This window comes from Malus sylvestris, chromosome 13 (assembly GCF_916048215.2).
Source record: "Malus sylvestris chromosome 13, drMalSylv7.2, whole genome shotgun sequence".
In the NCBI taxonomy this organism is placed as follows: Eukaryota; Viridiplantae; Streptophyta; class Magnoliopsida; order Rosales; family Rosaceae; genus Malus; species Malus sylvestris.
In genome coordinates this window covers 4370046-4383902 of record NC_062272.1, presented here as the reverse complement: position 1 = coordinate 4383902, position 13857 = coordinate 4370046, and the positions used below count along the sequence as shown (strand labels likewise).

Genomic DNA, 13857 nt, shown 5'->3' with positions numbered 1-13857 from the left:
TTATGGTAACTTTCTTTTGGGTAAAATGGCAAGTAACAGAACTTTGTTGCACTAGAATTTTCCATGCTGAATGCTGTCTGAGTTAAACTGTAGTTGCAATGGCGCAAGCAAAAAACATTGAGCAGCCTTTTAACTTGGAATGCAATGACATTGATCGATTTTCAATGTGCGGAGTTTACGAACGTCAGGGACCATATTGAAACCATGTCTAAATAGGACCTATGAATTTACCAATTTAGGACGTTAGTATGATCATGCGTGTGATTGGTTTAGTAATTTTTGGGCTCGTTTGGAAGTACTTTTAAAACGATTGAAATCGTTTTTGGTTTCCAAACCTGCATGATTACCAAAAAGAGTGTGTCCTGCAAGAAACACTTAAAGTAGAATCTACTTGCTTTTCACTAAGAATTGGTTGCAAAAGCACTTTCATAAAAAACGCTTTCAGTCATTTTAAAAGTTTTTTCAAATGAAGCATTCGATAGATTGTACTATCTAGAATATAGTTTGATACATGCATTCACTAAAAGATTCGCGAAGGATCTTCTTTGTAATTTTTTTCAAAAGAGAAAGGGACATAAGAAGGAAAAAATTGACTATATCAACAATGGTGCCCAAAAGAATTACTATCTCGCATTACATTTAAGAAAAAACAGCTACAACTGGCCATGAGATTCATGACTATCCACTAGCTTGAGTCCCCAACTCATATCCTCACAGTGTCTCACATGAGGCACAAGTGCACCCGTATCTACTCCTTTCTTCGCCTTGCAGTCATAAAACGGTGGAGCATGGAAGCATGGCTCCATCGACATGACCTGACCGCAAGGTGGATCAGGTGTCGTCTGATTCTCCGGCTTGTACAGAATCCACGGTTTAAGACCTCCCAGACCTTGAGCCACGTACCCGAAAGTCGACCATGCACTTGTGACCAACACATCACACAAACTAAGCAGGTACATTTCAGCCCAAGCTTTCCGGTCGTGCAGATTCTTATCCGTCTGCTGATGCCCTTCGTGACTCGGCTGGAAAACCCCGATTGTGTCCCCATTCACAGTCGGATGTTCCCAGTACATATTCCTCAAATCCTCAGAGTACCCTGAGGTCAAAGAAGTAATTAAAACCGACTTAAGTTTCGGTATTCCTGATGCAGCTGTGACGATTGGTTTCTTCCTATCCACTTGAGGAAGCAGTTTCTCCTTGAAAGCGCATGCATAGATTTGGTTCATCACATGCCGAAGCGGGCTAGGCCCTGCCTCGAAAGTTCGAACTTGAATCCCAATCCTCTCATCTACCTTTGCTAAGTGAGCTTGGTAGTATCTTGTGATCAACCCCCATACATGATTTGAAGGTTGGAAAAGATACCTACCCAAGTGGTGGAAAACAGTTTCCTTTTCCGGGAAAAGCTTTTCGAGTTCTTGCTCGAAAGACGGCATCAAGAAAAGCGATGGAACAAAGTAGTTATCTGTTCTCATAATCAGCCAAGGAACTTTCTCGATCAGACTTTGTTCTTCATCGCAGAAAAAGAGCCTATCTTGATCATCATAATCATGAGCCAGATGAAGATACAAAAATGATGCCGAAGCGTTTGCGATCTTATTATTCTTTGATTTCAGAATGTTTCCGTAGCAATAAGGAGATTTCTGATCCAACGCGTCAAAGCGGTCTTTAACAGGGAAGTCGTTAGGCAACAGCCATGAGTTTTCAGGGAAGGGCTCGCAGAAGAGGTCGGCCATGTCCTTTCCAGGGTCCACGAGAAGGACTCTGTTCGTGAGCAAGGCATAGAGGAAAGCAGAGGATATGGTGAGTATCTTGTTCCCCAAGCCACTGTAAGATATCCAAACCACATACTTGCACTCTTCTGAACTATCAATGGCAGTGATAGGGTCACTGGAGTTGAGTTGCTCTAGGGTTTTGTTGTAGGGTTTGGTGTGGGGCCCACATCTCTTGTGGAGATCTTCATAACCTCTGAGTCTGGAGAGAAGATGAGAAGATGGTTTGTGGGGTGAAATTTTTCTGTAGAAATTGGATTGATATCTGCTCAAGCAAGAACCTTCATCAAATCCAGGAGCAATTAGTCCATCATGTAGCTCGTCTTTGGGCATGTGAGTATGATCTGAGAAACCATCTACTGTAAAATCAGAGCAAAATAATTAGAAAGATCGAACTTTGATCGTCACCCAATTCCACACCAGAACCAGATTACCAATCTTGCATGCAGAAAATCTAAAATTACGAATTCAACGTATGAAATTCATTGTTGAACTTTCCCTGCATTTTTCTCGGTAACCAAACAATAAGTAAGGCTGTTTGAACAATACTGAATCTTACTCATATATTACCTGAGCTGGACGAAGATGACGTGTCATTTTGAACGAGTCTTTCGATAATTCTGGCGTCGGCGAAGCCTTTGATTTGATTGGAAGGCGAGTTTTGAAGAACGAGAGAGAGGGTGACGAGAACCGGGAGAGAGACCAATAGAACAGCTAGTATCTTGGTCAGATTCATCGGAGTCATCAGCCGGGACGTCGACGGGGCGACCCGATCGGCTGAGACGGGTTTATTACGGCCCGCGGGGTTCGGTTGCGGTGAAAGTCGCCTCCTGCTTTTGGATTCTCTCAAATCCATTCATAAATTATGATATCTCGATTGGATTCGAGCATGCCATGGTTATCTCTCGGTTCGTATTTCATTAAACGAGTGCAGTTGCAGAGAGAGAGAGAGAGAGAGAGAGAGAGAGAGAGAGAGGGGAGGGAGGGAGGTGGACTGGGATTCTGGGAAGTGGGAAGAGTCTCCGTATTGTTTCGGCGTGGTGGTTAAGGCCGTAGAAATGAGGAGGGGTTTCGCCTGGTTTCGTTTCGTCTTCAACAGGCCAAACGTGGCAGGCGGATTGCGCATGCAGCTTGCTTTGGTTGAAATTTATTATTATTATTTTAATACAGTTGAACTTTCAAAATTAAATTTAGGGAACTTTAACGAAAAGCTTCCGGTACTGTTTACTTTAACGAAAAACCACATTTTTACACTAAAAAGTCAATCCTAGTACTATTCACTTTACCCTTTATTTTTTCCTTATCATTAAAACTCAAAGTTTTCAAGCCCTTTTCATTAGTTTTCTTTTAAATTTATGCCAAATATATTTAACATAAACAAAAGCCCAACCAATAATGGAATTAATTATGTGAGTCCCCAAATCGAAATTATTAACAATGGGTTCGGGACAATAACAGTTTAAAATAAAACTTTGTAAACCAAATAATGTGGTTGTTTTAATTGTATTGTTATTTAATTGTTGATTAACACGCTTATTTTACACTGGTGACACATCATTTAGTTTAAAATTTTAATTTTCGTATCATTATTCTTAGCATTATGGTTATTTTAGACTAGCTAACTGGCACACGCGATACGAGTGTGAAAATCCTTTGTGGCCTCTCTGGGGAAAGCCTTCTAGCCTATTTCTATTACATCTACTGCCATACTCGTGTTTTTAAGCTTGATGTGTGTGCCAATTTTTAATTTTTGCCACTCAATTCATTGGATTATGAGTGCATTCATTTATTTTTTAATTTATAAAATCCCTAACTGCTTAAAAAAAAAAAAAAAAAAAAACCACAATATATCACCACTCCACCCCCGTCACCTATGTCAAACGGTGCCCAGTGAAACCCGTCTAAGCGGTGGCCTCATCCAATATCACACACGCACACCCCTCCACCACCTACCTAGCCCACTCTCTACGACCTAACCTCCACAATTCGATCCACCACCCCCTCCTTCAAACCACTCATGATCTTGTTCCCACACGACCCGTCCTATGAGACCCATCCCACCCAAACCCGACCCCGATCTGTAACGTTGACAATGGAAGAAGAAAATAGAGAGATAGAATGAAAGGGAAGAAAGTAATGTGGCGAGAGATTGAATTTCCAAACGAAACCTGTTATCATCACTTGTTGGTTGTAAGGTTCATATAAAAAATAGTTAAATTTGTGTTCAATAAATTATTAAATTACCTTTTATTTTTATTTATGTTCAGTTTTGATTAGAAGGTTTTCATACATTTTTGTTTAACAATCAGAGTTTTGTTGATATAGTTTAGTCTGAATTTATTAAGAATTCACTATAAAATTAGACTTGAGAGTTGAAAATGACAAAATGCAATGCATTTGGAAGGAAATTCACTTGTTTAGTGCATTTTAGAACAAGGCTTCTAGAATATGACCTTTATGGCCTGGTCTCTACGATGCACTTGCGAAAAATCTTTCTTAATCACGTGCGACTTATAAAATTTTAATTTAATGAATACGTGTTACTCAGTTTCGCTAACCACAATTTAAGTTATAAACAATTTAATCGACAAACATAACATTTGTATTTTTTATTTATGTCGAATAATGATAGACACAGTGATTTTGGCATTAGAAAAAAGTATATATTCCAACTTTACATGGTAAGTTAATCAAAACACTTGATGATTTCAAAACACCAAAAGAACAAAATTACAGACTCTGTGAAAGACGGCCTAGGTCTATCTGGACGGGACTATATATATAACTCCTTCGATCGAAGATGGCCTAGGTATCTATCTGAGTACTTAATGTTTGGTGTTACGATCCGCAACCTTGGGCTGATATGAAGCTGAAAACAACTACACAGAACAATCTGGGCCAGGCTAGTCCAACCCATCTTCCATAATATCATAGAGAGGCGGCCTCTCAGAGGCCCATCAGCCGCCAGTGCCTCTGTTAAATTACAGTCGAAGCAAATGGCGGTTGAAAATGAAGCTGCTCAAGAGTCGGCGGAGGGAACGTCACCACCATCAATCGCGGTGGCCTCGATTCTCAGCAGTAGTTTCAGGCTCCAATGGCGACGCGTGTCAAAAGTGGTGTATTTTTATCCGCATTCTGAAGTGTCATTTGCTTGCGTTGCACTCCAACCCAGCAAAATCCAGACCCAGCTAATAAACACGACTTCCATTCGCTGTGTGAGGTTGGATTTTGGAAAATTGAAGCACGTAAGGTAATGTCACGGGACTGCATGTAATGCCCACTACGTGTTTGTGTATTTTAGTCGGTGACTTTTGTTGTATGCACATATATCGAAGCGGCATAGCTATTTGGATTGGGCGACTCTTTTGTTTCTTACTACTTCAAGACGAAGAAAGAGGAGCTCAACTGGCAGTTTCGAGGAGATGGGTCTCTGAGAAAGAAAAAAAAAAACCCATCTTTTGTTCTTCGTTAATTTCCATTTGGTTTAGTAAAACAGGGTAATCTACAGATTAATTCATAGTTGATTGCTCAAGCTTCTCATAACTTTTGTTGGTTTTGGTTTTGGTTTTGGATATTGTTTTTCTCTAAGAAACCAGCTATTATTTGCAGGGAATTGGAGTTCAGAACTTGGGGTAGCTGAAAGTTCAGAACTTTCAACAGTTTTATGTAACCATAAGCAATTACTTACAACCCAACATCAAGATGAAATTCGGGAAAGATTTCAAGAAACAAATGGTGCCTGAGTGGGCAGAAGCCTACATGGATTACAATGGTCTCAAGAGGATACTAAGGGAGCTCAGAGAATACAAGCGAAACAAGCACTCCGTAACACCCTCCAAAGACTTTGAGCGGAGACGTTCTCCCCCTGACAGAACCATCAGTGGGATTGAGCTACAATCTGGCAGTCTCCGGAGCAACGGAGATATCGAGGACCAAGTAATCGATGTCAACACATTGCACGGAGACGGTTGCAGAGAGGTTTACAAGACCAAGTTTCTGAGGCAATCCGAAGAAGGAGGAGATATTGAGGCGACATTTTTCCGAAAACTCGATCAAGAGCTCAACAAAGTCAATACCTTTTATAATGATAAAGTGGAGGAGGTGAAGAAAGAAGCAAATAATCTGGATAAGCAAATGGAGGCTTTGGTTGCACTGAGATTAAAAGTCAAGAAGCTTGATCAATACGGCTCTCGTTCAAAGAGACATAACAATTCGGCAGTACACCTGACAAGTAATAAGTCAAGTGCAGATGACAACTTAGGTAAGTGGAGATATATGATCAATTTGTTTTGTGTTATATGTGGATATATATATATATATATATATATATAATACATGCAGTGCAAGCATATTAATAGATGATACACTTAATTGAGAGTGGTTAATTATGAAGCTTTGGTTGACTTTAATTAATTCTTACAAATTCAAGTTTCCTGCCAAATGTGTAGGAAATGAGCCTACTGGTTTGACATCTGGATTGCAAGTAAATGAGGAGCATCGACGAGAACCAAGCACTGGTGGTTCAGAAGTCAATCCGAACCATGTCAAGAATTCTAGTAGCGATGGAAGAGAGTTATTGAAAACCTATACCCAAAAAGAAGATCCTATGGAGGTTCTTGAGCATGTGAGGATTACCAATACGCTTGAATCTCCAATATCCACCATAAAAGGTGTTTTCAAGGACTCTAGGGAAGAAGAGTTGAGCTTTGATAAAGAGGAGCTGAAGAGAGTGGAAGAACGTTTAAGAGCTGCGTTCATTCAATTTTACCACCAGCTTCAACTGCTAAAGCACTACAGGTGATAAATAGTAATTGCGTCAGCATACCTTCCACTTTGGATGCATGCTCTTGCATTTTGGGTTGTCACTCAGTATTATGTACTTACACTTTTGCAAATGGTGAACCAGTTTTATGAACCTCTCAGCATTTTCGAAGATTATGAAAAAATATGAGAAGGTAAGACATGCACTTCAAACCAAAATGTGTCAAAATTTTGAGTTCCATATTCTCAATTTGAATTTAAGCAAAGTGTTGTGACGAAAAATCCATTCTAATAACACAGATTGCATCAAGGAGAGCGGCCAGATCATACATGCTAATAGTAGACAACTCTAATGTCGGCAGTTCTGATGAGGTTTGTCAGATGTATTTCTTGTTTTTCTATTGTTAATCATTTCAGCATTCAGAATTCTATTGCTTTGTTGATCTTCAAGTTCTAATCATTTCTTCCTGTAAACATGTTGAAGAGGTGTATATTTGTAAGTTATCGATTCATTTTTATTTCTTTATAGGTCACTAACCTGTTGGAGAGAGTGGAGACTACCTTCATACAAAAATTTTCAAACTCAAATCGCAGGGAAGGTATGAAGTCACTGAGGCCAAAAGCTAAAAGAGAAGGGCACAGTGTAACATTCTTCTCCGGTAAGAGTAGTAACAGTGCCAATTAACCTTTTTGCTCCACCTTTTTCTAGAAATATGACCGTTACAACATGTAGCAATGTCATGGAGTCTCCAATTGTTAATTCCTAGTTCTCTGTTAAAGAAAATAATTTAATTCTTATTTCGTTTTAACTTTCAGGCTTTGTTGTTGTTGTTGTTGTTGTTCGTTTTAACTTTCAGGTTTCTTTTCTGGCTGCTCAATTGCACTACTGGTAGCTATTGTTTTAAGCATTGAAGCTCGAAAACTACTGGATAAGGAGGAGGGTGCAGAGTACGTGGAAAACATTTTCCCACTTTACAGGTGACCGCTAACCCTCTGGTATTCAATTACAAAAATTTATCTTAATTCATTTGTCCTGTCTTTTCTCTAATATGCAAGTGGGTTTTCTTGCAGTTTATTTGGATACATCATTCTGCATATGCTCATGTATGCTGCAGATATATATTTCTGGAGGTGTTATCGGGTCAACTATGCCTTTATATTTGGTTTCAAGAAAGGAACGGAGCTGGGCTACCGTGAAGTTTTTCTCCTTGCCACTGGTCTTGCAGTACTTTCATTGGGTGGTTTCCTGGCAAACTTACACTTGGACTTGAGTGCTGAAAAATACAAGACAGTGACAGAATTGGTTCCCTTGGGCTTACTTGCTGTAAGATTTATGAAGTGCTAGAGTATCTATTGTGGCGTCCCTTGAACTTGATTATCACAATTGATTTCTGCTGCATGACCTTTTCCATGAACTATAGCCTGGTCCTCTGTTGTAGAACTTCCTCAGTTTGTGCAAATGATGTGTGTTACCTTTCTCTGTGCAGTTGGTCCTTGCCATCACCTTCTGCCCTTTCAAAATTATATACCATTCAAGTCGTTTCTTCTTCATTCGATCCTTATTCCACTGCACATGCGCCCCTCTTTACCCGGTAATGCATGGGATAACAATTTGGATATTTAAGTAGACGATATAGCTAAATAGCATGATTTCTTGATTGTTTTCAAATTTTCAGGAGACATTTCCAGATTTTTTCTTGGCAGATCAGCTTACAAGCCAGGTATAAAAGCCCCCTTATAACTTTATTGGTATTAAGTAGTAAATACTCCCAACTCTGTTTTGAGTAGGCTCTTTGCCTTTGTCTGATCTCAGGTGCAAGCCCTGAGGAGTTTTGTGTTATACGTTTGCTACTACGGTTTGGGAGAATCTTCAAGGAGGCAAAGCAAGTGCCGTAGTCATGGTCTCTACAATACGTTATATTTCATTATTGCTGTCGTACCATTTTGGATGCGCTTCCTACAGGTCTCATTACATTTTTCACTTTCTAGTGTTTTCAAAGGCGTGTGCCACTCTTATTCACAATGAAAATGAATATGGAGATGGATAGTATCACTTGTATTCTAGCTTATAATTTCGTATAATCTCTGGAAGATCACGTCTTCTGTGTGGAAAGATGCACTTAAATGTAGTGTATCTTGTCTTGCAGTGCATTCGTCGATTCTGTGATGAGAAGGATGTGAAGTACATTTTCAATGGTTTAAAGTACTTATCAACAATCGTTGCAGTTATTATACGAACTGTTTATGAAATGGAAAAGGGAAAGACATCCTGGATGGTGTTAGCTTTGATTAGCTCAGCTGTCGCAACAACAATGAATACGTATTGGGACATTGTAATGGACTGGGGCCTTCTGCGAAAGACATCAAAGAACAAGTATTTGAGAGATAGACTTGTAGTTCCACACAAGATCGTATACTTTGCAGCCATGGTAAGGTTAAAGTGACTGAATTCGAGAGTTATGGGGTTCTATGTTGCAACTTCTACTATTAATTCACAATATGTTTATGGAAATCCATTACAGGTCTTGAATGTAGTATTGAGACTTGCTTGGATGCAGTTGGTGTTGGAATTTAAATTGCGTACCGTTAATAAAGTGACAATAACAACTGTCATCGCCTTCCTAGAGGTCATTCGTCGTGGCATTTGGAGCTTCTTCAGGTATATTTTTCTCCTGAAATTCAACATTGAGACTTTTTACTGTTTTTGTCTTCAGTCGTTGCATCCTTTAAGCAACTTATGCTTGAGAGATTAACATGTACAATTTAATCAGGTTAGAGAACGAGCACTTGAACAATGTAGGCCAGTACCGCGCTTTCAAGTCAGTCCCTCTTCCTTTCAGTTACTACGATGAGGACGCTGACAAGGATGACTAAACATGACACAGTCTCGCTCCATTCATGCACCCGAGTATAATGAAGCAGCAAACCAAGAACAAACGTACGATCTGTGGTTAATTGTGGAGAATTCACAATTAACATATGTAGGCTCATTTCGTAATTGTACATATGGAATCGCCTTGTTCGTTGTTGATCCTGAAAAAAATTCTCTGGTTCTGGTTTATAAGAAATTGCATATAGCGAAAGTTGTATTGACGAGTGCATCAATTTTTCGATCTGTTAATCAGTCATAGGAGTATAATTTTTTCAAGGCGATTACATTACGTAAAATGTAACGAATTCCATATACAAATTTCCCAAAAAATCAAAGGAAAAAAAAAGAACTACAGATGCAACTCTGCATTCAGCAATAAATGAAGGGAAAAGGGGGAGGAAAAAGAAGAAAAGTTTCAGCAGCCTGTAGACAATTTGAGATGTTTGCGATTTGCTTTGCCTACTCATCTTTGCATTCGTCTTCATCATAGTTGAAGGGCAGTGGCACTGACTTGAATGCTCTGTACTTTCCGACATTGTTGAGATGCTCGTTCTCCAACCGGAAAAAACTCCATATCCCTCGACGAATTATCTCCAAGCTCGCCACAACCGAGATCATTGTCTGTGTATGCATGAAGGAGACACTGAAATTCAAAACTGTCTGCAGCCAGGCAAATCTCAGCAGCACATTCAACACCTGCAATGTTTTAATCATTGTATAAATCGCTAGTAAAACTTATACTGTCATACTGTGAATCTGAACCACTAATCAAGAGCACTCACCATGGCTATGAAGTATACGCTTTTGTAAGGGACCAAGAGTTTGTCTCTCAACCATCGATTCTTGGAGCGGCGTTGCAGAAGTCCCCAGTCCACGACAAGATCCCAGTATGTTCCATAGATAGCTGCAACAACTGAGAAAATCCCAGCAAGAATTTTCCAGTTCACGTCGTTGTTATGAGTGTAGGCTATTCTCATGCTGACAGCTACGATGGTGAAGAAATATTTCAGTCCATTGTAACCTTGCATTGGATCTTTCTCTTCAACCAAACGGCGGATGCACTGAAGGAGGCGGGACCAATATGGAACGCACGCCACGATGAAAGTAAAAATTTTGAAGACGTCATCTGATCTGCAAGTTGTTTTTCTGACTTTGTAGTCTCCCCCGCCATAATAGCAAATGTAGAATGGCAGACTTCTAAAGGCTTGCACCTGGCTAGTTAACTGATCTGCCAAGAAGAAATCCGGGAGTGTGACCTGTAAAGGAATTAAAACTTCTATTAGAACGTCCAACCGAGTTACATTTTACAGTTTTTAACTCGAATAATCAAGGTGTCTGCAGTGGAATTTTACCTTATAGAGAGGAGCACAGATGCAGTGGAACACACAAACCAGGAAGAAGTAGCGACTCGAGCGATATATGATGTTGAAGGGGCATAATAATATCACAATCACAAGCTGCATAAGAAGAATTTAGTTTCAGTATATAATCTCTAGATGTTTGATGAGCCAATGCAGCCGAAATTAAATAGTTCAACTGAAAATATGATCTTACCAGGAGCAAGAAGAGTGGGAGAAGCTCGGTTAGCGCTTTGTAATCATTGGTTTTCGGGTCCATCTCCATGTCAAGATTTGCGAGCACAGAGGCTAGTGCTAACATTGCCAGACCAGAACTCAGAAGGAGGACCTCTCTGTATCCCAACTCGGTTCCTTGCTTGAAACCGAATATGAAAGAGTAATTGACTCTGAACCGCCGCCAAAAGTATATATTTCCGGCATACATAAGCATGTGGAGAACTATGAATCCGAACAAGCTGCAACGAAGAATAACATGTCACGAAAAATTCAGTATTATCCCTTTTTTTCGGAAACTTAGAATGAATAGAAAAGCATAGGGTTAGTCACCTGTATAGAGGAAACATGTTTTCCATGTATTTACTTCTCTCCGGATTATCCATAATATTTCGAGCACGAATGATCAATACAAGGGCTAATATGAGGGCAGCTGTGCAGCCAGCAAAGCAACCTGAAGGTTTTTGAGTAAACAGATTCAGACGAAAGAAATTGATGCCGAAATTGTCGTTGTTCAGTGAAAGAAATTTTACCATACTTATTAAGCTAGAGACCTTACCCAGAGCGAATGTTGTCCGATGTCTTTCTACCCTCGGTTTTGGTCTCAAGACCGCCATTCCTTTTCGGCGATTGGAGTTCGAGAAATGCTTGATGAACGTAGTTTCAACCCTTTCCATAAGCTTGGTAATCTGCAGTAGTGGCAAATTCCATGAAGAAATTAAAACTATGAACAGAAAAATCTTTCCTCTCTTTAGCGTCACGCATGAAGAATCCTCACCTCGTCGGAGCTGCCAAGGTACGAGTTATCCACCATGTTCATGTAAGATTTTGATGCATCTCTTGAAGCCACCTTATCGTATTTCTTCATGATCTTTGAGAAAGCCAACGTATTCAAAAATCTGTTTCATTCGCGGATAACAAAGTTAGCTTCACAGTCAAGAAAACAGAAGGAAAACCAACCAAATTAGGTGCCCCAAAGTCGTTATATCTTTACCCGTAGCTCTTCAGAAGCCGAAGTTTCTGGTAAAATTCAATGAAAGCGCGCCTGAGCTGTTGTTCAACTTTGCTGAGATTAGCCCTGCTGAACTTGAGCTCCGTATGTGGAGCCACGTTGAGGAAGCCTTTGATGGTGGAACGCGGCGTCTCAGCCATGTGATTCATTGTCACCTGGTCCAGTATATCCAGTGGCGTAGGCCTAGTGCCTCTCAAGCTCTCCGGCTTCTTCACCTTCATCTCAACGTCTCCACTCCTTTTGTCTTCTTTTTCTTCGTCACCCGAACTGTTTAATCCGCTCTCTTCAATCGCATCCATAGCCAGTACCCGCCCTGCTCGCAAATCGCAATGTTAAACGACGCAATTTTAGACGTAAACACAATATTAGCAATTACTGCTTCCAATTTTCAATAAAATTTCTAACATGTTTTTAAGCACTTCTAGCAGAAGTGCTTATGAGTATACTTACTGCTTGCTCTGGCACTGCGTGGGGTGGCTGCAGCCAATGCAGCTGTAGACGTGGCAACATCGGAAGCAAGGCGAGTCATCTCCCCTGACCAATCAAACGTTCTCTGAGGGTTCTCCACTTTGATCCGAAACGCAATCAAAGCGTCCATTTGCTTGTTAAGAACCGCAGCTTCCTTCATCACCTCGTCAACCTTCGACCTATAAAACTTGTCCACTTTATTGAACTCGTCGTCAAGCCTCTTGAAGTACTCCAGCTCCTGAACTCCGCCTTCCTCCGCCGCCATCAGAAACATCGTCTGGTAGCTCTCAGAGCCGTTTTCGTTGACGGAATTGACAAGAATGGCCTGGCTCTCAATGTCGGAGGTGGAAGACGGGCTGGCGGGCTGCTGGGTGTGCCTACTTTTGGTCAGACCGCTGAAGGCTCTGTACAACGTGAGCCTGCGCTTTAGGCCGTAGCTGCGGGGCGAGGCGGCGGCCTGTGGGTCGGGGTTGTTTCTTTGCTTGCAGACTTGAATTTCTTTTAAGAGGGATTTTAGATAGTCGTAATCCATGTATGCGTCTTTCCATTCCGGCACCATTTGTGCAGAAAATTCCTTCCCGAACTTCATTTCTGGAAATCAAGTTTAAATTTAGTTTTCGGTTTTCGGTTTTACTGTCTAAAACAGATAGGATTCAGATTGATGCTTAACTATCTTTCTACGTACATACACACACACACACATATATATATATCTATATAAATATATGCATATATATGGAAATTAGGTTTCAAAATCCGAGTGAGTTTCAAAATCTGAGTGAGTCAAACGTATTTTTTTTTTGGTCAAGGAGGACTTATATAACAAAGTCCAAACGGACACAGTACAAAGACAACAACCTCATAACTGAGGGAGGTACAAAAGAGACGTCACATATGCATTGATCGCATGAGTAAAGGTTCTCAATTATACCTAATAAACGTATTAAGGATAGTGATTAGTTGTAATTGGACAGTTAGTTTGTTATTGAATAGTTATAGGTTAGTTTTGATGAGCTGTCAAATGTAGCTCTTTGTATAAATACCAAATGTACTCTGACTATTCAACTCAATGAGAATACTTTTCTAATAAAACGCACGTGAGAAGCTTCTGAGTCCATCTGGGCAGGCATGCATGATTGATGAGAAGAGGACAAATGGGGCCCAAAACAAAGTATGTTTCGCATTTCTCCAGGGAGTACTCGTAGCGGAAGCAGTCGCAGTTGACGACCAATTTTTCCATGAGAGGGTCGGAATTTACTATTTTCGTACAAAGAGCTTTTTTCCTTTTTCTTTGTTTATAATTTCTAAGTAGTTTTCACTCTCTAAAGCTCGTTCTTGGCCAGAATTAATTAATACTAATTAATACTCAATACTTGTATTTACCTTATTTATATGTGATTAACG

At 40.2% G+C, this 13857-nt stretch overlaps 3 protein-coding genes across 5 annotated transcripts; 1 reads left to right on the top strand and 2 right to left on the bottom strand.

The window, feature by feature from the left end:
- Positions 1-608: 608 nt before the first annotated feature.
- LOC126595060 (galactoside 2-alpha-L-fucosyltransferase-like) lies at positions 609-2876 on the bottom strand. Of its 2 annotated transcripts, none has more exons than XM_050261391.1 (2): positions 2340-2876; positions 609-2128 (listed from the first exon to the last, which is right to left on the bottom strand). In XM_050261391.1, exons 1-2 carry the CDS (start codon positions 2623-2625, stop codon positions 654-656), a joined length of 1761 nt encoding a protein of 586 aa, XP_050117348.1. In that variant the 5' UTR covers positions 2626-2876; the 3' UTR covers positions 609-653. The 2 variants fall into 2 exon arrangements, with proteins under 2 accessions (XP_050117348.1, XP_050117349.1); XM_050261392.1 differs by having other exon boundaries at positions 609-2125.
- A 1617-nt stretch (positions 2877-4493) lies between these two features.
- On the top strand, positions 4494-9635 carry LOC126595059 (phosphate transporter PHO1 homolog 10-like). Its single transcript, XM_050261390.1, has 14 exons — positions 4494-5266; positions 5379-6030; positions 6218-6566; positions 6676-6724; positions 6831-6902; positions 7060-7189; positions 7388-7508; positions 7602-7854; positions 8018-8122; positions 8207-8251; positions 8344-8493; positions 8678-8959; positions 9053-9189; positions 9302-9635. Exons 2-14 carry the CDS (start codon positions 5472-5474, stop codon positions 9402-9404), a joined length of 2355 nt encoding a protein of 784 aa, XP_050117347.1. The 5' UTR covers positions 4494-5266; positions 5379-5471; the 3' UTR covers positions 9405-9635.
- LOC126595058 (phosphate transporter PHO1 homolog 3-like) lies at positions 9628-13117 on the bottom strand. 2 transcript variants are annotated; one of them, XM_050261389.1, is made up of 10 exons: positions 12761-13117; positions 12436-12706; positions 11968-12298; positions 11752-11872; positions 11533-11662; positions 11307-11427; positions 10957-11215; positions 10755-10859; positions 10185-10658; positions 9628-10098 (listed from the first exon to the last, which is right to left on the bottom strand). In XM_050261389.1, the coding sequence occupies exons 1-10, from the start codon at positions 13040-13042 to the stop codon at positions 9862-9864; spliced, it is 2331 nt and encodes a 776-aa protein (XP_050117346.1). In that variant the 5' UTR covers positions 13043-13117; the 3' UTR covers positions 9628-9861. The 2 variants fall into 2 exon arrangements, with proteins under 2 accessions (XP_050117346.1, XP_050117345.1); XM_050261388.1 differs by having other exon boundaries at positions 12436-13117.
- Positions 13118-13857: the final 740 nt, after the last annotated feature.

What these genes read in the sequence shown, in the direction of transcription:
- LOC126595060 (XM_050261391.1), bottom strand. Translation starts at nt 2,625, where the DNA reads ATGGATTTGAGAGAATCCAAAAGCAGGAGGCGACTTTCACCGCAACCG. An exon ending in GTCATCTTCGTCCAGCTCAG is followed by an intron (nt 2,129 to 2,339) that starts GTAATATATGAG and finishes CTGATTTTACAG; the next exon opens with TAGATGGTTTCTCAGATCAT.
- LOC126595059 (XM_050261390.1), top strand. Translation starts at nt 5,472, where the DNA reads ATGAAATTCGGGAAAGATTTCAAGAAACAAATGGTGCCTGAGTGGGCA. An exon ending in AAGTGCAGATGACAACTTAG is followed by an intron (nt 6,031 to 6,217) that starts GTAAGTGGAGAT and finishes CCAAATGTGTAG; the next exon opens with GAAATGAGCCTACTGGTTTG. An exon ending in TCGTATACTTTGCAGCCATG is followed by an intron (nt 8,960 to 9,052) that starts GTAAGGTTAAAG and finishes AATCCATTACAG; the next exon opens with GTCTTGAATGTAGTATTGAG.
- LOC126595058 (XM_050261388.1), bottom strand. Translation starts at nt 13,042, where the DNA reads ATGAAGTTCGGGAAGGAATTTTCTGCACAAATGGTGCCGGAATGGAAA. An exon ending in TCTGTGCTCCTCTCTATAAG is followed by an intron (nt 10,659 to 10,754) that starts GTAAAATTCCAC and finishes ATTCCTTTACAG; the next exon opens with GTCACACTCCCGGATTTCTT. An exon ending in GCGTATACTTCATAGCCATG is followed by an intron (nt 10,099 to 10,184) that starts GTGAGTGCTCTT and finishes AAAACATTGCAG; the next exon opens with GTGTTGAATGTGCTGCTGAG.